At 37.5% G+C, this 27107-nt stretch overlaps 1 protein-coding gene across 4 annotated transcripts in view; it reads right to left on the bottom strand.

Moving 5' to 3' along the window:
• Window positions 1–27107, bottom strand: part of LOC6651901 (ankyrin repeat domain-containing protein SOWAHC) — a 75805-nt gene that overhangs the window by 9191 nt on the left and 39507 nt on the right. Inside the window, exons 4-5 of one of the 4 annotated variants that reach the window (XM_047011795.1) lie at window positions 8501–8512; window positions 2708–2836 (exon numbers count right to left, since the gene is read on the bottom strand). The exons of 2 other annotated variants lie outside the window; for them this stretch is intronic. In XM_047011795.1, coding sequence (XP_046867751.1) covers window positions 2798–2836; window positions 8501–8512 — 51 coding nt within the window. In that variant the 3' untranslated portion in view covers window positions 2708–2797. Of the gene's footprint in view, window positions 1–1858; window positions 1952–2707; window positions 2837–8500; window positions 8513–27107 lie in introns of those variants that run through there. One more of the 4 variants, XM_023180956.2, reaches the window with a different exon arrangement.

Below are 27107 nucleotides of genomic sequence, written 5' to 3'. Positions count from 1 at the left end.
TACCTGGTTTCATTAGATATCAGCTATATGAAACTAAGAGATCAACAACAATATTTCAAGGCTATCCGTCAAGATATTGGGAAAAACAGGGTCAGTTAGCACATAGATTTACACCTGGCACAAAAACTGTGGTTGACTAAATAAGGAAACAAGTAAACAACTTTACGATAAAAATCGTAAAGAATTTGGAAAGAAGACATACTGTAAAGCAGCCCTTCTAGACGTGAAACAGTAGTTCGATAAATTTTGGACCATTGCACTATGGTCCAGATGTCGAAAATTTTGGCATAAAGTCGATTTTTTGATCAATTTTTTTAAAAATCGTTGTTTTTTTTTTTTTTTTATCATAAAGTAAACTCATCATACATTATAAAAATTGTAATACAAATTTTTATAAGCGCCACTTAAACCTTTTGAGAGACTAGTGAATTAGTGATCTGATGATTTCGCAATAGAAATTGGGGCCAAAATATTTAGTCGCTTTATGTTATGCCACACTCTTCAATTTGGTTCAGAAAAGTTCAATAAATTATGGAAAGCAATATTCAAGGTATGCACTATGTAATGTTATTTTATATGTAGTTCCAGTGATTTAGTGTTGAGTAATGTCCAATTTATGTATATTTTTTTTTGAAAAATTGCACACTGAACATGCGTTCTCCGTGTTTCGTGGAAACTAACTAATGTGAGTATTGTCTTTAGCCACAAACCAAAACTGTATCCCCGTTCGTCCCCCTTTTCCCACATTTTGGTAATATATAGGAACGTTCGATTAGAATTGTGCTAAAGTGCTAGAGTTTTGTCTTTTTGCCCAAATTTTAGACTTTTTTGACTATACTAAAGAATTTTAGGTACTTTGTCCTTTATCCATTTAATGCATCGTAATAATAATGCAAAATTAAAATGACTCATCGAAAAATATATATACATATATATTTATTTTGGTGTTACAAACCTGCCTGCGAAATTTCAATACATTAAAATTGTAGTTTATGCCAAAATTTTTGGCATCTGGACCATAGTGCATTGGCTGCCTTATAAGCTTAAAGCAGTAGCCTATCTATGAACTGCTTAAGTCATATTTCAAATTTATATATAGACGTAGTCGTACAACGCTCAGTACGAACAAGTGGCCCATATGACACCAGGCCCGGGCCTGTTACGAATGACCCTAAGTAAAGTTAATGTTACAACCTCTACATATAAAGCCTCTAAATTATAAAGCCACTTCAGAGCAAAACATTGGAAATCTTGTTTGAAGCAAGCCTCCTTACTTAGAATGCTAGGATGCGCGCGATAAGAAAGGAAAGGGTCGCCCACGAAGTCACCGGGCTAACGAAGATCCATATCGAACATCATGACAGGCTTACCAACTCATTGGCGATTAATCTATTGGAAAAAAGCTCATTAACCTGGCGCCTGAAAAGGCACCACAATCTTGGCATTCCTCATGGACTCAGCTTTACACACAGCCCTCAATTTAGTTCAAATAATTAAAATTTACAATTTTGCCAAAAATTAATGGTTCACTTGGCCATTAGAAACGATAAATTACAAGCTATTAAAAATTGAATGTTCAATACACCCAAAATATAAATACGCGGTTTCGGAGCGGACATTTTCAAATCGGAAAAATCAAGAAATGACTAGTTTTATTCGTTTTTGTTTTGTTTGAACAATACACTTCTCGAACTCCATTTTTAAAATTTTTTTTTAAACAGTAATTTGTAAGTGATTTGTATTGATTCACTAATCAATGTCGAGCTTGAGAATGGAGCGATATAAGGAAAAGATGCTAAATTCTCGTCCGTGTATGTATGTATAGAGATATAGAGATAGATATATTTAATATACTTACATACTGATTTTCCAGATATCCAGAGTTTCGCAGGCAATGAAAGAATGAAAAAAAGGGTTTTAAGAAATGTATATACATACATGATAATATGAACTAATTAAAACAAACACTAAACTACCCTAAAAATAATAAATTCAGACACGTTTTTGCCGTAATTAACTGCTAAATATAGAGCACATAAACCTGCTGTTTACCCATAACACGTTAATAATATATTGGTTATCCTCAACGGCAATTATGTTGTCCTCTCTTGCAAGATGAATATCAGTTGACTCTGTTGCAGCAGTTGAGTAGCCAAACAAATGTCCTTGCCGCACAGTACATATAAGTTCATGATGCGCAAAATATTTCCCTAATGGTGCCAACCATAAATACAAGTTCGAGTACGTAGCGTAGATAGGATAATGAGGGTCATGCAAGCTGGAATGTAGAGTGTCGCTGGTCATTTGGGACTATTGCGGATGCGCGCAATGTTGGTTTAGCGCCAAAAGTGAAGCGCCGGTGTTGCTTCTTCTCAGCGTGTTGATCGAAATTCGATATTGTGTTGATAAGGGAGGAACCTCTGGACAAGACCCTGCAATCGACTTTAGTTTTGGCATATACAGCGGTGCTATTCAAAAGCTGTCATTTTGATGGATAGTAGGGATACGAAAACTGTCATGTTTAACAAGTCTTTTTCGTTATAATTAAGACTGCCTGTCCAGTTTAGCTACTATAATTGCATTTGATAGGTGTCCATGTGACCTTTTGCTAACTAACATTACAGTTACGATTACTTCGAAAACTCATTTATTATTGACCGCAAACAACTTGAAAACGCAACTTTACAATGTCGCAGTAAACAACATATTTACACTTGGTACTCATAAAAATACATATGTCTACTCTGTTCGGCTTCAGGATTTTCCATTAATGAGAATTTAATTTATGTTTGTTTTTTCAACTACAGTAATTAAGACTGCGGTGAATACTTACGCCCTTTTTCAGAGAGATGCACAGATAACGCCACAAGACCGAAAATAGACAGAAAATATTTGAATTAATTGTACCATAGGTGCATTATATGTACCTTAACTTATCGTATACACGTGTACGAAATAATCACATTTACTGTAATTTTCACTTTTTAACAAAAATAAACTCAGACAAACAGCAATATTCCAAGGCTAAAATTATAAGCAAATATTTTGAATTCAATTAAGAAAACAAAGCAAACGCTAAATTTTAACGCCACCAGAAAGCCGGGGCTAACTTCAAACGCGGCAAAGTTTGTATACCCTTGCAAGTTTATTGTGCCCCGGCCCTTTGGTTATGTTTGTAGATGCTTTCCTCTATTTATACCAAAATAAGAAACCTATTTTGAAAAGTTTTAAAAATCAAGATCCATTTTATATAAACTTACTTTTTTAGAAACCTATGCTACAATCAGAAACGAATTAAATGGGAAATCATCTGATCAAATGTTAAGATAAGCAGTTCTATCAGTGACAATCTAGGATAATATAACCAAAATGTGCTTGGGTTCCCAGATCGTTGGAAACGCACATATTTTTTGTGACACGAATTAACATCAATTATTTTGTATACATGCCATGTTAAGGCATTATATATCTTAACTTATTAGAAGTCCTGCACAATGGTGAAGGCAGCCCAATTTGAAAAAAAGCTTGTCATTTGTGTTGCCACCAAGTTGGCCGACAAATGCCTCACAATGGGTTTGCTCACGTTGACAACATATAGAGGGAATAATAATAGTACTTGCTGAGTCCGATAAAATAAAACAACAATAATGACAGGCACAGTCTTCGTAGCATTGTTATCTCCGCGAACCATCTAAATGAATTATTAAGCGCAATGAAAATAACGCTCTTTTTGTCGTCACCATGTCCTTTCTCTTTCGCTCATAAGTTAAGTTCTCCAATTATGCGGATTATTAATTCAACTGGGTCGCTAGTTAGGAACGGCCCGTGTGCTGTTGTTCAAGTGCTGGTATGAGTTTACTTAAGGTTTTTGTTTTTGGCTGTCCACCAAAGTATTCTTGTGGAACCGCGGAAGGGACAGGGACGGAGTCAAACAGCCGCTGACCACTTGTCGTTTCACAAGTTGTCAAAACTTGTCATTTAACCTACAATAAGCCTTGTTTGCTTTAATCGTAGTTATTATGCGTTCAGGAGGTTTGGAATGATCACCGCTTCTGGTAACAGCTACTACTCAGAATTATTAATGATGCCAGAATAGCCGCGGAGTGACTGTAGTGTGTCGACTGGCAGGTGCTCCATGCCGGGAATGTCTCTAATTAATCGCAGTATAAATACAAACGCATACCCTAAATTTGTTTAGCTGCCGCCAAGTGGATTGGATTTGGAGTTTGATAATATTTCGACAGCGGATTGCTGTCTAAATTCAGTATCCAATATATTCTCATTAGACAATAGTCAAGATACATATATATATTCATACTGATTGCTTAATACTCTTTTAAAAGGTGGGTGTTTTATTTAGTCAGAATCGATAGATGCCTCAATCATTATTAACAGTGACAATATGTCCATAGTCGGTTTGCCCGTTGCCGTTTATATAATCGATCGCTTTATATAGGGTCAAAGTTACAGTTAGTGGGGCCAATGGTCGGTGATACTTGTGGAGACTCGCAGCTAAGATCTTTTTTGGAAAAGTTAGTCGAAAAGTTACTAAAATATAAATCTATAATATACACGCACATTGATCACCTATAACACTTCGATCTCGGAGAATTTAAAAGTAGGAATGCACGCAGATCAAGTTCATTTAGAATTCCACTTCTCTCCCCACTGGAATAAGAACAACTATTTTGGCGGCGCCAGAGGACCAATGTGATTATAAAACTGAGTTTGCTTTGCAGCATGTAAAATTAAATACTTACATATTTGGTTATTTCACTTGGTATACCTAAGTCGGCGCAGCGACTTACTTAGTATACCTTGAAACTGTTATACTATTACGTCTATTCATTTTGATCGTTTAGCCATACAACGGCAAACGCTGACAAGGCATGCAACCGGCCCACTGGTTTTTAATTGGTTTCAAAACAGCAGGGTGGCTCATTTGTCAATGTAGCAATCAATAAATTGGCGAACAGGTGAAAACTTATAACTGCGGCTGGCTTTATATCGTACGCTTCAACTGATGAGGGTTCTCCCCTATATCTCCTGACGATCGTCACCGCTATGTAGTTATTTGGTAACAGGTGATTGGAGGTGTTTTACTATTAAGTTGTTAAACTAAGAAGTATAAGCACGAATACCTTTTACACACATACATACATACATATAAATAATAACCAGAGGGCCGGGGCTAACTTCGACCGCGTCAAAGTTTGTATACCCTTGCAACTTTTTTGGTAACTTTTTCCTTACCTATAGCCATCAAAGTGGAAAACGTTTAAGCCAAAAGGGCTAATGTGTCCAAAGAACGGCCTACAATCTTAGCATAGGAAATAACGAAGATATTGATCAAAGTCACTGTTTTTCACCGATCGTTCCTATGGGAGCTATCTGATATAGGTACCCGATCTTTATCAAATTTGGCACAGTCATTAACAGATATATTAAACTAACAAATGTTTAATTTGAAAGCAATCGCGTCAAAAGTAACGAAGTTATTGACAAAAGTCACTGTTTTCGAAAGATCGTTCCTATGGGAGCTATATGATATAGTCACCCGATCTTGATCAAATTTTGCATAGTCGTTTATATGTGTAATAAACTCACCAATATTAAATTTACAATAGCTCAGAAAATAACGAAGTTATTGAGAAAAGTCACTGTTCGTGACTTTGCCATTTGTATGGGAGCTATATGATATAGTGATCCGATCCGGCTGAATCCGAGATATACAACGCCTGCAGTATATACAAGCCTACATGCAAAATTTCAGCTCTGTAGCTGTTTCGGTCTAGGAGGAGTTTGCGTTGATCCAGACGGACGGACGGACGGACATGGCGATTTGAACTCGTCTCGTCGTGCTGATCAAGAATATATATACTTTATATGGTCGGAGATGCTTCCTTCTATGCGTTGCACACTTTTGACCAAAATTAATATACCCTTTTTGCAAGGGTATAAAAAGGTATTTCAAATATATTTCAGGCCTTCGGCTACGCTAATATCATGTAGCTATCTGATTCCCCTGTAAAAAGGAATATTCTAAAAGCGAACCTATAACTGGTAACCGGTGTCTGAAAAGGGGAAGTTCAGGTATGGGAGTCACCGATTTTAAAAAAATTTAGATATGTTGTACATTACTCCTTAATTTGAGTCTGTGTGTCATATTCCGTTGTTGAAAATTATCCTAATAATAACATTCGAAACTGCATCTTTAATAATTCAAGTAGTTCGTCGGAAGGGTTGGTAACTTTGGTTTAATCGCATATGTATGTATGTATGTATGTGCATACATATGTTAATTATACCATACACCCATAGGGTGAAATGGTATATTAAAGTCGCCAAAATGTATGTAACAGGCAGAAGGAAGCTTTTCCGGCCCCATAAAGTATATATTCTTGAACAGCATCAATAGCCGAGCCGATCTAGCCATGTCCGTCTGTCCGTATGAACACCTAGATCTTGGAGTCTGTAAAAGCTAGAGCCACCAAATTTGGTATTTAGACTCGTGTAGTATGTAGAGTGATCAAGTTTATTTCAAATTTTTGAATTTTAGCTAGAGACACCATATTTGGTATGTATATTTGCTTAGTAAATTCATACATTTTGTATGTATAAAGATTTTGCCACGCCCTTTTCCGCCCCCGTAAATTAAAAAACTTGTTTATCTTCCGTCGGACAAAAAATAACCGTGTTATGCATATAAACGTTTTTCCAAAAGGCCGGAGTTGGCCGTTGGCTGGTGGGGGCACAAGTGTGGTAGCATGCTTGAGTGAGCGAGATAGTAAGATATGCTGGTAAAAAGCATGTGAAAATGCATTTGTTTAATAAATTTGAAATATTTGCTTTACTGATGTATGTATAACCTAAGTCGGCGAGACGACTTACTTACTTCATTTTAAATATTATTATACCACTACAAAAAGGGTATATTAATTTTGGTCAGAAGTGTGCAACGTATAGAAGGAAGTATCTCAGACCATATAAAGTATATATATTCTTGATCCCCACGAAGAGTTCACAAAGCCATGTCCGTCCGTCCGTCTGGATCAGCGTAAACTTCTCCTAGACCGTAAGAGCTACAGAGCTGAAATTTTGAAGTAGGCTTGTATATAGTACACAGGTTGTATATCTCGGATTTATACGGATCGAACCACTATATCATATAGCTCCCATACAAACGGCAAAGTCTCGAACAGTAACTTTCTTCAATAACTTCCTTTTTTTGTTAGACCATTGTCATAAATTAATATTTAACAGTTTAATATAGTTATTAATGACTGTATTAAATTTGATGAAGATCGATCATATAGCTCCCATCGGAACGATAGGCCAAAAACTGTGAGTTTATCAATAACTTTTGACGCTATTGACACAATTAATATATGTCAGCTTAAAATATACCTACATACCTATTAATGGCTATGTCCAATTTTATAAAGATCGAATGACTATATCATATTGCTCACATATACACATTCGATAAAAAAACATGCACAGCATGTAGGTCGTTGTTTCGCGAAAATTAGGCCTTTAGGACACAACATAAGGAAAGTAAGTAAGTAAGTCGTCTCGCTGACTTAGGTATACCATACACCAGTAAAGCAAATATTTCAAATTTATTAAACAAATGCACTTTCACATGCTTTTGACAAGCGTATCTTAGTATCTCGCTCACTTAACCATACTAGGGTGCTCGCCCCCACCAGACAACGGCCAACTTCGGCCTTACGTAAAAATGTTTATATGCATAACTTGCCTTTTTTTGTTCGATTTGAATCAAATTTGGTATTTTGCTGGATATTAGTATTAAATTTAAGTGCGTCAAATTTGATTGCATAAGGTAAAAAAATACGGGAGATAATCAAGTTTTTCAAATTACGGGGGCGGAAAAGGGCGTGGCAAAAGTTTTACACATACAAAATGTGTGCATTTACTAAGCGAATATACATACCAAATATGGTGTCTCTAGCTGGAACAGTTTTTGAGATAAACGCTTTTTTTAAATTGCGGGGGCGGAAAGGGGCGTGGCAAAAATTTGAAATAAACTTGATCACTCTACATACTACACGAGTCTACATACCAAATTTGGTGGCTCTAGCTCTTACAGTCTCCGAGATCTAGGTGTTCATACGGACAGACGGACGGACGGACGGACATGGCTAGATCGACTCGGTTGTTGATCCTGATCAAGAATATATATACTTTGTGGGGTCGGAGATGCTTCCTTCTGCCTGTTACATACATTTTGGCGACTTTAATATACCATTTCACCCTATGGGTGTATGGTATAAAAATTATAAAGCTCAGCAACTCGGAAAGCTGACACAGCTGACAACACGAAGAAACGACTCACTTTGTGAATGAATACAAGTACAAATATAAATCGTTGACCACTTTAGACCAAAATGACCACTCAATTTTTCAAACGATTACAACCTTACCTCAAGAAGTTATAAAAATGGGCATATAGACATTTGACTTGGTTGAAGCTTACCGTTGCAGGATCCTGCAAGAAAAGAAAAAAGATTTTAACTATGAAATTTAATGAATCATTATACCATACACCCATAGGGTGAAATGGTATATTAAAGTCGCCAAAATGTATGTAACAGGCAGAAGGAAGCATCTCCGACCCCACAAAGTATATATATTCTTGATCAGGATCAACAACCGAGTCGATCTAGCCATGTCCGTCTGTCCGTCCGTCTGTCCGTATGAACACCTAGATCTCGGAGACTATAAGAGCTAGAGCCACCAAATTTTTTATGTAGACTCGTGTAGTATGTAGAGCAGAGGTAGGCGCCCATAGCCCGTGCGGGCACTTTTGCTCGGCAATTGCTCGTGTGGCCGTCTGTGTGCATGCCGATGTGAGCACGAAGTACAAGTTCAAAGCGTAAAAAAACAGCTAGTGTCGCACAGACTTTTGACGAAAGCAGTACTATGTCGCTTTGTTACGCAGCTACACGCAGAAAAATTAATGCTTCACTTTCGTACATGGCAACTTTAAAAATATTTTGCCATTATTTATATTTTGTCCCTATAGGGTAAAAAGTATATTATAATATAAGCGAACATGCATAATGTAATATAAATGTAAGATATACATGTATGCACATATATGTATAGTATGAAAAATATATACATATAATAGCCGATACAAAATATGCATTCATTTTTATGACATTAAGGTAAAAGGAATCCAAGACTCATGACTGTACACCCATACCTCGCTTTGCGTCGTTTCGGTTTGCGTTTTTTCGAAGTTGCGTCGCTGATCAATTAGCACTAATTTTCATTGTGCGTCGTTAGATTTTCGATGTTGCGTTGCTCAGGAAACGTTCGTTTCTTTTTTAATACCTTTTTTTCCAAAAGGTGGCAACACTTTTGTTGCTAACTGCGCGCGCTGTGTATCAAAACAGGGGAATTCCCCTTTGATTTGCTTCGACTCACTTTGCCATTTGCTTGCCCACCTTTTATGTAGAATATCGCGTTTCAATTAGTGAGTTGTGCTCTTTAAAATAGATCAATAAGTTTTTTCGTGTTATTTCTGATCACATATAAAAAAAGGTAAATAATTTTTTAATTTATTTATTGGCAGAGTTATATTATTTTGTTACACAAAATTATTTTTTAGTTAAATGAGTGGAAAGGATAATGCTGGTGGAATTACCAAAAATAAAAAGAAAACTATCAGTTTGGAGACAAAACTAGATATTCTGCGGCGATTTAATAAGGGCGAGAAGGCTGTGGAGATAGCAAAGGCTCTTGGCCTGGCTGCAACAACAGTCAGAACTATTAAAGATCGAGATGGAGATAAAATAAGAGAGGCTGCAAAATCTGTAACATCATTAGATGCTAAAACGATGATCCGTACAAGGAGTTCTTTGATGATTAAAATGGAATCCTTGCTTTCAATTTGGATTGAGAATCAAGTTGCGCAAAGAATACCATTAAGTAAAATGGTAATTCAGACGAAAGCAAAAAGCTTATTTGATGATATTAAAAGTCAAACCGTATCCAACGATGATGCTAGTGATAGTACCGCCCACGATAATGAAACTTTTGAAGCAAGTCAAGGCTGGTTTGAAAGATTCAAGGTTCGAGCAAATCTGCACAACATTGCTTTTAAAGGCGAAGCAGCTAGCGCTGATGTAACTGCTGCAGAACTCTACCCAGCAGAGCTAAAAGCTTTAATCCGTGAGGGCGGCTATGAACCGAAACAAGTTTTTAATGTTGACGAGACAGGATTATTTTGGAAACGTCTACCTCAGAGAACCTACATATCTAAAACAGAAAAATCTGCGCCCGGATTTAAAGCTAGCAAGGATAGACTGACTCTTCTTCTTGGTGGAAATGCAAATGGTGATTTCAAATTTAAACCATTTCTTATTTACCAATCAGAAAATCCAAGAGCTATGAAAGGTTATTCAAAAGATCTCCTTCCTAATGAAGAAGATGACTATGACCGTGACCATTTAGAGATATCCAAGCAACAGAACTTAACTTCCAAACAAATTTCCAAAGCGATATCTTTGATTGACGAAGGCATGGAGATTTTCTTAAAAAATGATCCTGACAGCGAAAGGAGCCTTAAAGTGTCCCAGGCGGTAGCTGCGAATATTAATTGCTATAAGGAATTGTATTTTATGCAAAAAAAAAAAGCTGGTCAGACAACACTGGACCAATTTTTTTTTAAAGAAAGCCGACGTACGACAACAGACACTGAAGACTTATCAGATAGTGATTAATTGTAATTTTATTTAAATTATTGAATAATTGAATTATTTATTTTGTTTTAATTGAATTAATTTCTTCTTGTTTTTTATATGCATAATATGAAATAAAATGATATGAGATTTTGTTTGTTTTTTAAATGTTAATTTGTTAAATTTTAGTTTTAAAATGTATGTATTTTCGTAACCCTGGAACCTATCTTCGATTTTTACATGGCTTGCTATAGAAAATCATAATTCACTTTGCGTTGTTTCGACTTGCGTCGCATTTTTTTGGAACGTATCCCCGACGCAAAGCGAGGTATGGGTGTACTTTGTTTTTAAGGCGATTCGGTAAAAAAGGGTTGTGGGAAAATTCCGCAGTTTCACTTGCAGTTTAATTTTTTTATTCGTTTCTTCACATACGATTCGCGCAGTGTAAAGCAGCTTACGCACACAAGCAAGCGCACGCATACATTGACAGTTTGATCTGGCTCTCTTTGTGCCTACCCCTGATGTAGAGTGATCAAGTTTATTTCAAATTTTTGCCACGCCCCTTTCCGCCCCCGCAATTTAAAAAAAGCGTTTATCTCAAAAACTATTCTAGCTAGAGACACCATATTTGGTATGTATATACGCTTAGTAAATGCACACATTTTGTATGTATAAAAATTTTGCCACGCCCTTTTGCGCCCCCGTAATTTGAAAAACTTGATTATCTTCCGTATTTTTTTACCTCATGCAATCAAATTTGGCACACTTAAATTTAATACTAATATCTATCAAAATACCAAATTTGATCAAAATCGGATAAAAAACAGTCGAGTTATGCATATAAACGTTTTTCTATAAGGCCGGAGTTGGCCGTTGGCTGGTGGGGGCGCTAGGGTGCTCGTATGATTGAGTGAGCGAGATACTCAGATATGCTTGTAAGAAGCATGTGAAAATGCTTGAAATATTTGCTTTACTGGTGTATGGTATACCAAAGTCGGCGAGACGACTTACTTACTTCATTTTTGTTAAGAGTGGGCACGCAGTGGCTCGATGGGCTCAATCCTGACAGAGTCTGGGCAGAGAAAAGTTTAAATTTTGCGAATCGACTCACACGAAAATATCTGTGCAGAGGAGTTTTAGGTCACAAATTACCTTTTTTTGGGACGGGCGAGTGCTCGTCGTCTCGATAAAATCGGATGTTGTCATTTTCGATATTAAAAGGGAGGTGCAAAAATGTTACGTCCTCAAGCATTCAACCATTACGTTCGCGATTTACAAGGAAATGTACTATATGTACATCAATGACGCTCAACTAAAGAGAGAGAAATTGTTTTTATACCCTTGCAAAAAGATTATATTAATTTTGGTGCAACGCCGACCATATAAAGTATATTATTCTTGACTAGCACGACGAGACGAGTTCAAATAGCCATGTCCGTCTGTCCGTCCGTCCGTCTGGGTCAACGCAAACTTCTCCTTGACCGTTTGAGCTACAGAAAAAATGCAACAATTTTGCATGTAGGCTTCTATTATATCATATAGCCCTCATAGGAACGATCGGTCTTAAACAGTGACTTTTATGAATAACATTGTTACGTTTGACGCGATTGCTTTAAATTAAACATTTGTCAGTTTTATATTTGTTAATTACTGTGCCGAATTAGATTAAGATCGGGTGACTATATCATTCATACAAACTAAAATATTAAAGGGATATTCATGAGGTGTTAACGACTACCAAACACTCTTTCTATTTGATGTAACAGAAAAAGATTTCAAATTGTATTTGCTCAACATATGTATAAATGTTAATTGATTGAGCTGAAATTTTGCATGTAGGCTTGTATATACTGTACTTGTATATACACAGTTTGTATATCTCGGATTCAGCCGGAGCTGACCATCATATAATTGTCTGGACGTTGACGCGTATAATGCGAAGTACTTTCAAGTGGCCCTTACGACACCAGGACAAAGCCTGTTTCGCGCGAGCCCAAGCAGAGCGCTGTCCACCTCCCGCCCGACCGACCGTGGGGGGCAGCCGCATATCGGACGGCACGATCGCGTGGACAAATACAAATAAAACGGACAAACAATTAAAATATGATTAACTACAGCTAATTACGAGCTAAATGTGCTAAAATAGAAGTTTTCACAAGGGAAAGAGTGGCTGATCTGATTACGGGATACAGAAGATTGTAATCAGAACATGGGACTCGAAAAGGTTCATGCAAAGAATAGTTAGAACTACAGTGTTTTAAGGATAGAGGAATGAAATTTCTAGTAGGTCTACGGGGTACAGATAGGTTTAACTGGTTCAATAGCTCAGGAGAGTCTATTTCACCTATTAAAAGTTTATGAATAAAGATAGCACCAAGCATTGCTCTACGATTAATTGAAGAAGGAAGATTGATTAAAAGAAGCCTACTGGAGTATGATGGCAAATTGACATTGCGATCCCAATTTAGACCGCGAAGAGCAAAAAGCAGAAATTGCTTTTGAACAGATTCAATTTTACTTTGGTGCGTCTCATATTGAGGTGACCATATGCAAGATCCGTACTCTAAGATAGGACGGATTAAAGAAGTATACAGACCTTTGGTTGTGTACGGATCGTCAAACTCTTTTGACCATCGTTTCACAAACCCAAGAACATTCATAGCTTTACTAACTGTAGCAGAAATATGAGGATTAAAAGTTAATTTATGGTCCATAAGAACAGCTAAGTCATTGATAATATCTAACCGCTCTAAGGCAGTGTCGTTAAGATAATAAGTTGCTAAGTATGGAGTGCATCTATAAAAAGAAATAACTTTAGATTAGGAGCCGTGAAGGTATAATAGGTTTGTTTCACACCAACTCTAAAGATCATTAAGATCCGATTGAAGTAGGCAATAAGACGATATGTCTTTAAAGCTGAGGTAAAGCTTGACATCATCCGCGTACATAAGTACCCGAGAATGTGACACTACCAATGGAAGATCATTTATAAAAAGAGTGAATAGCAATGGACCCAAATGACTACCCTGAGGTACTCCAGAGGTCACTTGGATGGTCTTAGAAAATGAAGACTTAAAGAGGACCTTTTGTGTACGCTAAGAAAGATATTGAAGAATCCAATCTAGCAAAAGGCTGGGGATGCCAAGTGCGTTTAATTTATATAAAAGCAGAGTATGATTAACAGAGTCAAAGGCCTTGCTGAAGTCAGTATAAATGACGTCAGTTTGCACGGCAGTCTTGAACCCTTTGATTGAGTGAGATGTAAATTCTAATAGGTTAATAGTTGTCGATCTACGTTTTTTAAACCCATGTTGGGATGACGAAATGATTGAGCTACAAAAATGCTGCAATTGAGATGTTATTATTTTCTCAAATGCTTTGGGTATGGCAGACAATTTAGAAATACCCCTATAATTGGAGGCTTCGGACTTCTTCCCCGTTTTATGAAGAGGAATAATATATGATTCCTTCCAGATAGGCGGGAAGGCGGAAGATGTGACGGACAGTATAAACAACTTAAGTATTGGCTTACATAGGGCCTCCGCGCAAAACCTTAATACGCAGCCTGGTATTCCATCAGGGCCAGGTGGCAGGTTTGACGGAACTGAGCACGCTAAGAACCGAACTTTCATCAAACACAGGGTCTAAAATGCAATTAGACGATTGCAAGTGATGAGGATAAGGACGATTTGCTTGATAAATCGAAGAGGAATAAGTTGTTTTGAAAAAATCATCAAACATGTCGGCAATTGCCTGATCATTGTCAGCTTTATTGTTTTCGAAAGACAAGTAAGACGGGTGCACCGATGTCTTACGTTTAACATTGACAAATTTATAAAACTGCTTAGGATCGCGAGAAAACCTAAGTTTACATCGCTGAAGATAATCCGTATAGCAATGTTAATTCAGCACCATAAAATTTGATCGAGCAACTACATATAGGAAAAAATCCGATGCTTTACCGGATTTTTTAAATCTTTTATAACATCTCGATTTTACGTTCTTCAAGTTACATAACTCACGTGAGAACCAAGGAGGTCTATCAGACCATCCTATCCACAAACATCAAAGAACGACTCAAGAGTTTTATAGAAGACAGAAATGGCAGAGTCCATATCCGTGCAAGTAGACCGTCTATGAAACAATGTGACAAGGAGGGCAACAGTAATAAAGAATCAAATGAGAGGGTCCAAGCAATCTAAGGTAAATTAAAATCTCCCAGAACAACGAGCAAGTCTTTGTCAGAGAGATATGAGGAAATAAGTTGGCAAAGGCAAGAATATGAAAGTCAAAAGCTAGACTATCTACATAGAGTCTAGAGAGTCTTTAGTCCCCCGTACGTTCTGATAGGCCAGAGTTAGGGACGAAATTAGTTTTTTGACTCGCCAACAGGTGCAGACGAGCCGGAAGGAACGTTATTCACAGAGGCAGGTAGCAAGCTAATCGGAGGCCAATTCTTCTTTTTTATTGTATACTCTTTTACAACAAGGTGTTCCGGCCAAAAATCTTTATGACATATTTGGCCAAAAAGATCTGGGGAGGTGTCTATTTTAAAGGACGAAATGTCCCGAGTATATGAAAAACGGAACTTTTCCACAGCAATGTTTGGTGCTTGAACTTTGCCCAGGATGTAGGCTATGACTTCTTCAGAAGAAGTATTGGGATCAAGCCTCGTAATTAAAATTTGCTTTTTGGGTGGAACTACAACAAGGGAACTAGGAATACTAGGCACAGCATTACCGGCTACAGCAGACGCAGCAGCAGCTGAAGCAGCCAGAACTTTACTAGCTCCTCTTGTAACTACTTTATTGGCAATATTCCTGAAAACGGATGTTTGCTCGGACGCTTCGGAAACTACAACCGATATCGTGTTAGAAGGTGGGATACTGTCTCCAGAGAAAATGGGAAGAGACTCCACACCTGCCAAAGCCGGACTCCTAAACGATATTGCTGCTGATCATTTGTTGACATAGGGTCAATGTCGAAAGCCGGAACTGGTAGAGACGAATGTGCCGACGGACTGAAGGACGCGCCTTGAAACCTGGCCCTCTTCGCGTCGGAGATTCAATCAAATGTTTAGAACTTCTGAATTGAACTTCCATCGCCAAAAGCTCCTCTTGGAGTTTATGAACGCCAGCTGACAGGGTTTTAAATGCATCCCCAGTCCGTTTCATAAAACTTCGTATCTCGAGCTCCAAGCCACAACACGAATCACAGCCCCATTTAAGGCCGCCACCCTGTGCAATACTATCCCGCACCTTGACTGTGTAACCAGCACATTTAAAGTGCATTACATTGACACACTGCTAACAGTAAAGAAAGTCTTCACTGGTCTTGCTGGGATTATTGCAATTATATTTGCAACAGACAGACATTATTAAATAATTGATTTATACAAAAACAAATTATAAATCAATATGTAAATAAAAAGGGAAAAATGTATATACATACATATATGAATGTTAGAGAGCTGCATGAATGGAAGCAAAGTCAAAGTCAAATGAATCCATTCGAATTGAATTCAAATAAATGAGTGACAACTACACAATGAAATGATGAGTGTGAGTTTGTACTTGTCATATCTCGCAAAATACGTAACTCTGTTTAATGAAAGGCAATGAATTGAGTGTCAAAACATCGAATTGTACTAAGGCACTCGAATCATTAGAATTATTCGAATTGCCTCATTTTTATTGGGATGTTTAAAAGCAACAAAAACTAATTATTTTATCAAAAATGTATGGAAAATAATGGCGAAATGGGGGCTATTAAAATTAAAATATGCTATACACCAAAAACTTAAGGACACAGTTTTGGATTTGACAATTTGGGACAAATTTTGTAATATCTATTTTTTCTAAATTAGATTCCTAGTTGCCACGAACCGTGAAAACATAAAAAGGGCTTTCTAATATATTATAAAAACCAGAGGGCCGGGGCTAACTTCGACCGCGTCAAAGTTTGTATACCCTTGCAACATTTTTGGTAACTCTTTCCTTACCTATAGCCATCAAAAGTGGAAAAACGTTTAAGCTAAAAAGGCTAATGTTTGCGAAAGAACGGCCTACATAGGAAATAACGGAGCTATTGATCAAAGTCACTGTTTTCCACCGATCGTTCCTATGGGAGCTATATGATATAGTTACCCGATCCTTTTTAAATTTGGCACAATCATTAATAGATATATTAAACTAACAAATGTTTAATTTGAAAGCAATCGCGGCAAAAGTAACGAAGTTATTGACAAAAGTCACTGTTTTCGAAAGATCGTTACTATGGGAGCTATATGATATAGTCACCCGATCTTGATCAAATTTGGCACAGTCAGTTATATGTGTAATTAACTCAACAATATTAAATGTCATGATCATAGCTCAGAAAATAACGAAGTTATTAAGAAAAGTCACTGTTCGTGACTTTGCCATTTGTATGGGAGCTATATGATATAGTGATCCGATCCGGCTGAATCCGAGATATACAACGCCTGCAGTATATACAAGCCTACATGCAAAATTTCAGCTCTGTAGCTCTTACGGTCTAGGAGGAGTTTGCGTTGATCCAGACGGACATGGCTATTTGAACTCGTCTCGTCGTGCTGATCAAGAATATATATACTTTATATGGTCGGAGATGCTTCCTTCAATGCGTTGCACACTTTTGACCAAAATTAATATACCCTTTTTGCAAGGGTATAAAAAAATTATATTCTTAAATCCATCATATACACAGTGGATCTACTTTTTAATATACTTCACTATTTCGAAAAAAAATTCTTCTCTATCTCTGTAGGGGGTTTGAACCCGATAACAACAGTATTGTAGTCTGAGTAGGTCCCCACTGAGCCACTAACCACTCTAGTTTCGTAGTACAGTAATCACATATACATAGTTAAAAAATATACAATACAAATAAATACTAAATACTAAAATCAGAATTGGAATTCGAATGCATTCGAATCATAGCAACTCATTGACTTACTTTCTAACTCATTCAATTCGTTTTGTTTCGTTTGAATGTTGTGCGACTGATTTTTACGTCGCACACTCATTTAGTTGAAGTCGATTTTCAAAGTCATTCAATTCATTTATTTGGTTTTGAATGTTGTTAACTCGAATTGATTTTTCGATCATTCATGCAGCTCTCTAGTATTAAGGTAGCTTTCATACCAAATTTAATGTCGGTAGCTTTCATAGTTTTTAAGAAAATCTGTTTTTTGTAAATTCCGGGGGCGTGGCAAAAAGTTGGAACAATTTTTTTCTGCGCTCTAACTAAACGAGTATATAAACCAAATTTGATGTCTCTATCTGCTATACTTTTTAAGAAAAACAGTTTTATGTAAATTCTGGGGGCGTAAGGGGGCGTGGCCAAAATTACAATTAACTATATATTTACATACCACACGAGTCCACATACCCAATTTGGTGGCTCTAGCTCTTAAAGTCTCCGAGATTTAGGTGTTCATGCGGACGGACGGAGGGACGGACAGACGGACATGGCTAGATCGACTCGGTTGTTGATCCTGATCAAGAATATATATACTTTGTGGGGTCGGAGATGCTTCCTTCTGCCTGTTACATACATTTTGGCGACTTTAATATACCATTTCACCCTATGGGTGTATGGTATAAACATTCCAAATATAATTTTCATTTATTTTTCATATTCTTCTTCTCCTTGCATGCATGTAGCATGCAATGATCGGCACGCATACACATACAGTTTATGTAGCGTTGCGTCTGTGTGTGTATGCGTGTGCTTTACTGAGTTGAGCAATGACGTAGTAGGCTGTTGGCAGCGCTGCCAGCGTTTGAGCAGAACTGATTAATATTGACTATAACTTGTGTTTTATTTATCCAATCGACTTGAAATTTATTTCCTAAACTATCACATTAGTTTATTTTATAGGGATACTCCAACTCCTTTAACTGTTTTTCTTATATAACTATATGATATAGCGGTGCGATCTTGACGATTTTCATTCTTTATCTTACCCGGGTTATAAGTAGCTCAAATATCAAATTTCATTCCAATAGCTTTTAAGAAGGCGACGTGAAGTTGATGTGCACCGACGGACGGACAGACGGACTATATCGGCTATATCGACTTAGCTTCTCATGCTGATCAAAAATATATAAACTTGATGGGGTTGGGAACGTCTCCTTCTGTGCGTTACATACATCTAACCAATTTTTTAATTTCGTCTGCAAGGGTATACAAATACATTTAGTAAAAAACCGCAAGATTTTGGTTCATTTTGCTAAATCCTGCGGTCGACCTTCTTTCGAAAGGGCACATACAACGTAACGCTCATACTAGCAGGCATACATCACTATAACGCCTATCAACGTTCTTCAGTCTGATTTTAATAAACTGATAGATATGACAAAACAAAATTAATAAGCCAAGTTTGATTCCGATGTTTTAAAAACTAAACATAAGCGGTCGTGACAAAAAGTTGAAATAAACTTAATCTCCGCTCTAGCTTTTATAGTCTTAGAGATCTAGGTGTTCCTACGGACGACCATCGGACATGGGTTTAAAAGTAAATTTAAAATAGAATAATGATTATTATTCAATTTGAAAAAAAAAAGTATAACAATTGCGATCGCTAATAAAAAACCAGAGGGCCGGGGCTAACTTCGACCGCGTCAAAGTTTGTATACCCTTGCAACTTTTTTGGCATCTTTTTCCTTACCTATAGCCATCAAAGTGGAAAAACGTTTTATCTAAAAGGGCTAATGCTTGCGAAAGAACGGCCAACAATCTTAGCATAGGAAATAACGAAAATATTGATTAAAGTCACTGTTTTCCACCGATCGTTCCTATGGGAGCTATATGATATAGTAACCCGATATTTATCAAATTCGGCACAGTCGTTAACAGATAAAACAAATATTTAATTTAAAAGCAATCGCGTCAAAAGTGACGAAGTTATTGACAAAAGTCACTGTTTTCGAAAGATCGTTCCTATGGGAGCTATATGATATAGTCTTTTGATCTTGATCAAATTTGGCATAGTCGTTTATATGTATTATAAACTGACCAATATTTAATTTCACGACAATAGCTCAGAAAATAACGAAGTTATTGAGAAAAGTCACTGTTCGTGACTTTGCGGTTTGTATGGGAGCTATATGATATAGTGGTCCGATCCGGCTGAGTCCGAGATATACAACCCCTGCAGTATATACAAGCCTACATGCAAAATTTCAACTCTAGCTCTAACGGTCTAAGAGGAGTTTGCGTTGATCCAGACGGACGGACAGACGGACGGATCGACGGACGGACGGACATGGCTATATGAACTCGTTTCGTCATGCTGATCAAGAATATATATACTTTATATGGTCAGAGACGCTTCCTTATATGAGTTGCACAATTCTGACCAAAATTAATATACCCTTTTTGCAAGGGTATAATGAAGTAAGTAAGTCATCTCGCCGACTTGAGTATACCATACACCAGGTGAAACAAATATTTAAAATTACGAAAACCAAATGTATGTCTATTAAATTGTTTTAACATGCCTCATACCATATGCTATCTTTTACTCTACAAACACACGAGCACTCTAGCGCCGCCACTAGCCAATGGCCAATTCTGCCCTTATGGATCGCGTAGCAAAATACGTTCATACGTATATTTTGCATGTTTCTAGTCCGATTCAATCAAATCAATCAAATCAATCAATGGTAGTTTGATAGAAATAGATAAGATTTATTAGTCTGCCAAATTTGATCGCGATGGTCAAAAAATTGCAAGAGCCAATCGGTTTTTTCTAAATTATGGAAGCGGAAGTGGGCGTGGCAACATATTAAAATATATATATTCTGCGCGCATACTAAGCCAGTATATGTACATACTAAATTTGGTGACTTTAGCTTTGTTAGTGTTCGAGAAAATCAGTTTTGTTTAATTTGCGGGGGCGGAAATGGGTGTGGCAAAATTTTTAAATAGTCAATATCTACGCGTCTATTCAGCTAGCTTACACACCAAATTTAATGTCGGTAGCTGTCATAATTTTTAAGAAAATCTGTTTTTTGTAAATTCCGGGGGCGTGGCAAAAAGTTGGAACAATTATTTTCTGCGCGCTAACTAAACGAGTATATAAACCAAATTTGACGTCTCTATCTGTTATACTTTTTAACAAAAACAGTTTTATGTAAACTGATGGCGTTAGGGGGCGTGGCCGAAATTCCAATTAATTCTATACATTTACATACCACACGAGTCTACATACCAAATTTGGTGGCTCTAGCTCTTATAGTCTCCGAGATCTACGTGTTCATACAGACGGACGGACGGACGGACAGACGGACATGGCTATATCGACTCGGTTGTTGATCCTGATCAAGAATATATATACTTTGTGGGGTCGGAATGCTTCCTTCTGCCTGTTACATACATTTTGGCGACATTAATATACCTATGGGTTTTTTTTCTGATAAACAAGACAATAAAATTATGTCCTTACTAACAATAAAACTATTTGTTATTATACCAATACCAAAAACCAGTACCTTACCAAGGTGTTGATTTAAAATACCATCGCATGTTCATTACTGTAGAGTTTGCATGGTGTCACATATGTTTATATGGGAGCATCACGCCTGGCGATTGGCGGATTTCGAAAACAAGAACACCCATAATGTACATATGTATGTATCTATGTATGTTTATAAACGTAATTAATTTTATTTCGGTTGCTGCTTTAATTAATTGACTAATTGAGAGATTTTTTTCTTGTGAAGTCCGGGAACTCCCAGGACGCATATATGTACGAACTAGTTGGCCGCGTTATTTGCTCTGTTTGGCACTCGGCTTAATGACTTGATTTTGGAGCTCTAGATTTCAGTCGACTGATTAGCTTTCATCAACGGCCTATAGGCAATCGTACGTGGAGTAACGCGCTCCCCGACAATATTGCAACATTGCATTAAGTTGTGGACTAGCAGAACGGCGACATTGACTTCCATATATGCAGTGGATGCTTCGGGTGCTTGGTCGCAAAAAACCTTAAATTTCATGCAGAATTAATTAACTACTGTGGTATCGACTGCAGGCGCTTAGTTCGTGTCGTCGCCGCAGTTGCAGCCGCCCAAGTTGCGAGAGCCGACATTGTTTTTGCTTGCTTCGATATTCGATAGCTGTTCCGACAACGCGGGAACACACAGAAACCGTCGAAAAGAGCGGTTTGGAATTTCATTGAGAAACGTGCTTTGTACGCTTAGATTGGCTGAGACAGTGGCAAGGTCGTGTTCCTATCGTTTTGTCATGAAACTCCAGTGTCGTTCTAAGCAATTATATATACATAAGTTTGTATACATAAGTTTGATTGCTATATTGTGGCGCCACCAGCTACCAATTAAATTACAAAAATTTGTATGGATCACGGAATTGGCATTTCTATACATTAGAATAAATATACCTTGCCAATAAAAATATTTATATTTTGTTTTGAAAGTTTTGTAAAGTTAAAAAAGGGAAGATACATTTGAATATACACTTGAATATACATAAATATGTACATGTACATATGTAAATATGTCAAAAACAAGTGCGACCCATCTACGAAATTTCCGTCTTCTTTTTTAAAATTTTGGTGCCTTTGCAGTATTGTTTGGCACTCCCTTGAAATTCGGCAGCGCAGACTATTCAAAGATTATATTATGCAAGTAAATCACTTGTTGCCCCGAACTGGTTCAGCTTCTTTAAAATCGAATCACGTCTGCCCAATTTCAGAGTGCAAGACCAATGGCCACCAAAATGATACTGAAGTGGAGCGATCTGAAGCGTCTTCGACAATTTTAACTCCCTTGTAGGCGATTAAGTTAAATGCCACTAAACTAATTTAATAGTGATTGTGAATGATTTTTTTTAAGTCCATCCCTTTGGTTGGTTATGGCTGTGCTTAGGCTTCCGCACAGCGATAGAATTTCAAAGCCATCGCGTCACATTTACGCTGACAAACGCCTTGGCTCAACTTTCCAGGGATTGGCCGGTACAAGTCCTTGGTCTCTCGGTCGCTGGGTTGCCAGTTGGTCGATGTTTTATAATTTGTCACGTACTCTAGAATATGACCATCACCGCAGATCTTTATAAAATAAATACATGTGGAGCTGGACACGATTGCTTTTCTATATGGAATTTAATTTGCGCTGCCAGAAACATGTAATAACCATGCAATTTCGTTTGCAATTTTCCGTTTCTTAGGGTTATCCAAGTCACATTGGGAAAGACATTAAGCTACGCGAGAAAATAAGTTTTTAAAATATTTTATTCAAAATATATTAAAAACTTATGTTTTGCTGATTTTGCAGAGCCTCTGAAATATTCGCAATTGTTTAATGCCATCTTTTATCGGGCTATTAAATGAGAAACAGTCGCATCGCACTAAATAAAAAATCAAATAAAAACCAAATTAAAGCCGCAATCTTACGCTGTCGCAAATATAGAATTTAAGTTTCAGTGGCCGGGGGCAATATGGTTATGTAATGCAACGAATAAATAAAATTTTTGTAAAGGAATTGTCATGAATCAATTAATGTGTCATCCAACGGTCGGTGCGCGCCACATCCTGCCCAATATAAACCTCGAATTGCAACATTAATGTTTACATTTAATTGAGTGCAATTGCAAAAAAAAGTATTTAATTTTGGCTACACTATTTTAAAATAAATTGCAAAGAGGAGACGACAAAAACCAACAAAATTAAGTAAGTCGTCTCGCCGACTTTCTTTATACCATGCACCACGTGAAAATGTTTCCATGTTTCGAGTCCGATATCAATCAAATTTGGTAGGTTGGTAGATATATACATATATACATATATATAGGGCCCATTAGTGTGCTGAATTTGGTTGCGATAATCAAAAAGTTACAGGACGCAATCGGAGGCGAAAGCGGGCGTGGCAAAAAGGGATGATTGAATCACTATAACGTAAAGCTTCCATTCAAATGGCAGTGTCACGAACAGTGAATTTCGTCAATAAATTCGTTATTTTCTGAGCTATTGTTTAAAAAATTAATATTTGTTAGTTTCGCTACAAAAAAATAAGTCAAATTCTATTAAGATTGGGTGACTATATCATATAGGTTCTATAGGAACGAACGGTCGGAAACAGCAACTTTTGTCAATACCTTCGTTACTTTTAACGCGATCGTTACAAAACTTATTATTTAACAGCCAGTTATGTCTACTTATGACTGCCAAATTTGATCAAAATCGGTTAACTTTAAAGCTGTCCAATACAGATACGATAAAAAAGCACACACATTATGCGTCGCATTGCTCCAGCCTAAAATTGTAGGCGAACATTATAAACTTGCAAGGGTATATGAACTTCGGCTTAGCTCGTTTTTTTATTTTTTAGCGAGTTGAAATTTTCCATTTTGAGGTTATTTTTTAGTTTGTCATATGAGCTAAATATGACTCAGATATCGATTCCTTTTCATGCATTCGACCTAAATCATCTTCATTCTTTATAAATCAATTTTATGAATGTTATATAACCCAAAATGCCTTTTTCAGCTACAGTTTTTGAAAAAATGACAGTTAAGCCTTTTTTATACCATTACCATTACCATACCACAAAAGTGGTATTTGAATTTTGCTCAGAAGTGTACAATGCATTGAAGGAAGCATCTCCGACTATATAAAGTGTATATATTCTTGATCAGCACGACGAGATCAAGTCTGGATCAACGCAAACTCCTCCTAGACCGTAAGAGCTACAGAGCTGAAATTTTGCAAGTATGTGTAAGTAAGTGTATAAGTTAACAATTAACACTTAACATAGGATATTTTATAAGTTCATAATCTACCCTCGCTATCGCGTGCTCCATAAGTTAAGTAGCAGCCCTCGCAATTGCGACATTGCATATCAGCGCGCTATAGCTGCAATGGTCAGCGACGGTAACCGGACACTTTTGTTTTGCTGCAAGAGTTTCCGTTATCGCCGAAGATTTGCTGAGTCGGCTTGCCGACCATGACATTGTGGCGTGATGCGAATTTTGGCATAGCTTAAGTGAAATATTCTATGTATTAAAAAATTAGTTTGAATACAGCGCTCTTCCAGTAAGTCGCTTAAATAAATATTCACTCCGGCACTTAGCCGTAAAATAATTTGTTTTATTGTCTGAACCCAAGTTCAGCAATAAGAGGCTCAGTTTGCCTCTCAACCTAATCTTCACCCTTAACAGGACTGGAGTATTGTAATCAATAAGAGGCTCAGTTTGCCTCTCAACCTAATCTTCACCCTTAACAGGACTGGAGCATAGTAATTGGCGCCCAACGTGGGGCAGAGGCTCAGTTTGCCTCTCAACCTAATCTTCACCCTTAACAGGACTGGAGTATGGTAACTGGCGCCCAACTAGTGGTCGGACTCCACATCCACTAATAACCAAACAGCAGCACAGGAGCTGCAACAAGCAACAACAAATAAGACAGCAGCGAGGGAGCTGCCAGTGACCAACAAAAAATTAGGACAGCAGCGAGGGAGCTGCGAAAGACCAACATAATAAAGAAATATTTTTTTTGTGTTAGTGGAATCATGTAAGTGGATACTCTAGCCAAAATTTTTTCTTATACAAAAGTCTTAATTTTTTGTAAAAATTAGTTTAGTACTTGTGAGTGTTTAATATTGCAACAAATCATAATTAATAACAGTAATCTGAACTAGGTTTCTAAAACTTGTGAGAGTGACTGCCTTGAGAATTCTAGGTAAAACAATTTGTCATCCAGTTCGTTAATAAAATTAATTTGTGTTACTTTCTGTGTCTAAAATTGTGCTATATCAATACATACAGTTCTCGTGGTTCAGAGCTACAACGTAATTCGACCCGTTTTGCTTTTCGCGGCCACTGGCCTGCGCATGTTCAGCCAATACAGAACACCTCGCAAGCACTTTAGCGACTCAGATTCCGACTGTGACATTCGCATCGAAGCCTCGGCTACAAATCCTCTCCCTGCATTTTCTCCCCATTAGGTAAAATGGATCCAGATCAGCTTAGGGAAATAATAAGGTCAGCTGTCAGCGATGCTTTAGCTGAACAGGCCGCTGCAAACGAGCAGAGGGATCGAGCATTGACTCAAAGAATTAATGAGTTGGCTCAACAAATAGCAGCAGCAAACGCTGCCGCCCCACAAATAGCAGCAGCTAACGTTGCCGCCCCACAAGTAGTAGCATATGCTACTATAGAATTTAGAAACGACATTCGCTGTGACGAGCCACTAGATGCCGTCAAATGTTTACCTGAGTTTCCACAGGAAAATATTAAGCAGGTACTCTCGGGGTACTACTTTCCAAAGATGGCAAGAATGGCCAATGAAATAGTACAAAATTGCAAAACATGTGCTAGGGCTAAATATGATAGACACCCCAAAAAACAAGAAAAGATCAGAAACGCTCAGACCATGCTCAGAGCTAGGGAGAACGCAAAGCGCCAGAATAGGGTCTTCGACGTTGGTGACCGAGTTTTGGTCAAGTCCAACCGACGGCTCGGAAACAAGCTCACCCCCTTATGTGATGAGAAGGCAGTGGAAGCAGACCTGGGGACCGAGGTCCTCATTAGAGGGAGGGTGGTCCACAAGGACACACTAAGGTGACTTGTTTTTCTTTTACACCTTTTTTTAAGCCACTAGGCAAACTCGTATAAGTTAGATATAGTTATTCAACTTACCTCTAGCCACTTGGCATAGTTTATAGCACGCTAGGTTTACTGAAATGCAATTGATAAACGCCAATAATAGACAGATAGAAATAAACACTAGAGTTCAGGACCAGCTTAATCAGTTAACAATTACTGTCAACAAAATTCTCAAGATAGCCAAAGACTCACAGGTTGACACTGGCCATTTATATGAAACACTTCTGTCTTGAAACAGAATGCTAATGATGGAGTTGCAAAATTTAATGCTTGCTATTACTCTGGCAAAGGCCAACATTGTTAGCCCAAACATTTTGGACCATTCAGATTTGAAATCAATTTGGCTAGAGGAACCCACCAACACTCCCATAGGAGATCTTATGTCCGTTGCGTCCGTAAAAGTTCTTCAATCCATTAACACGATACACTTTATAATTAAATTCCCCAAGATTAAAAGAGCTTGCAGAAAGATCACAATTTATCCTGTTATCCACAAGAACTTCATAGTGCGATTGTTTGACAACGTCATAGCCGAATGCGATGGAGAAACCCACACACTGCAGAGTTGCGCCGCTTCACCTGGAGCCACATTTTGTCGTCTGGCTTTGGAAAGTTCATGTGCCAAAGAGCTCCATGCAGGTGTCACGGCACACTGCGAGATCCAGCCGAGCAACCTGGAAATAATCACCCATGTAGATGACGGAATCACAATCCTCAACGACGGGTCCGCAAGGATTCAGGTGGACA

This window comes from Drosophila willistoni (assembly GCF_018902025.1).
Source record: "Drosophila willistoni isolate 14030-0811.24 chromosome XR unlocalized genomic scaffold, UCI_dwil_1.1 Seg106, whole genome shotgun sequence".
Taxonomy (NCBI): Eukaryota; Metazoa; Arthropoda; class Insecta; order Diptera; family Drosophilidae; genus Drosophila; species Drosophila willistoni.
Note: the sequence above shows the minus strand (reverse complement) of the source record. Positions and strands in the feature narration are given on the sequence as shown.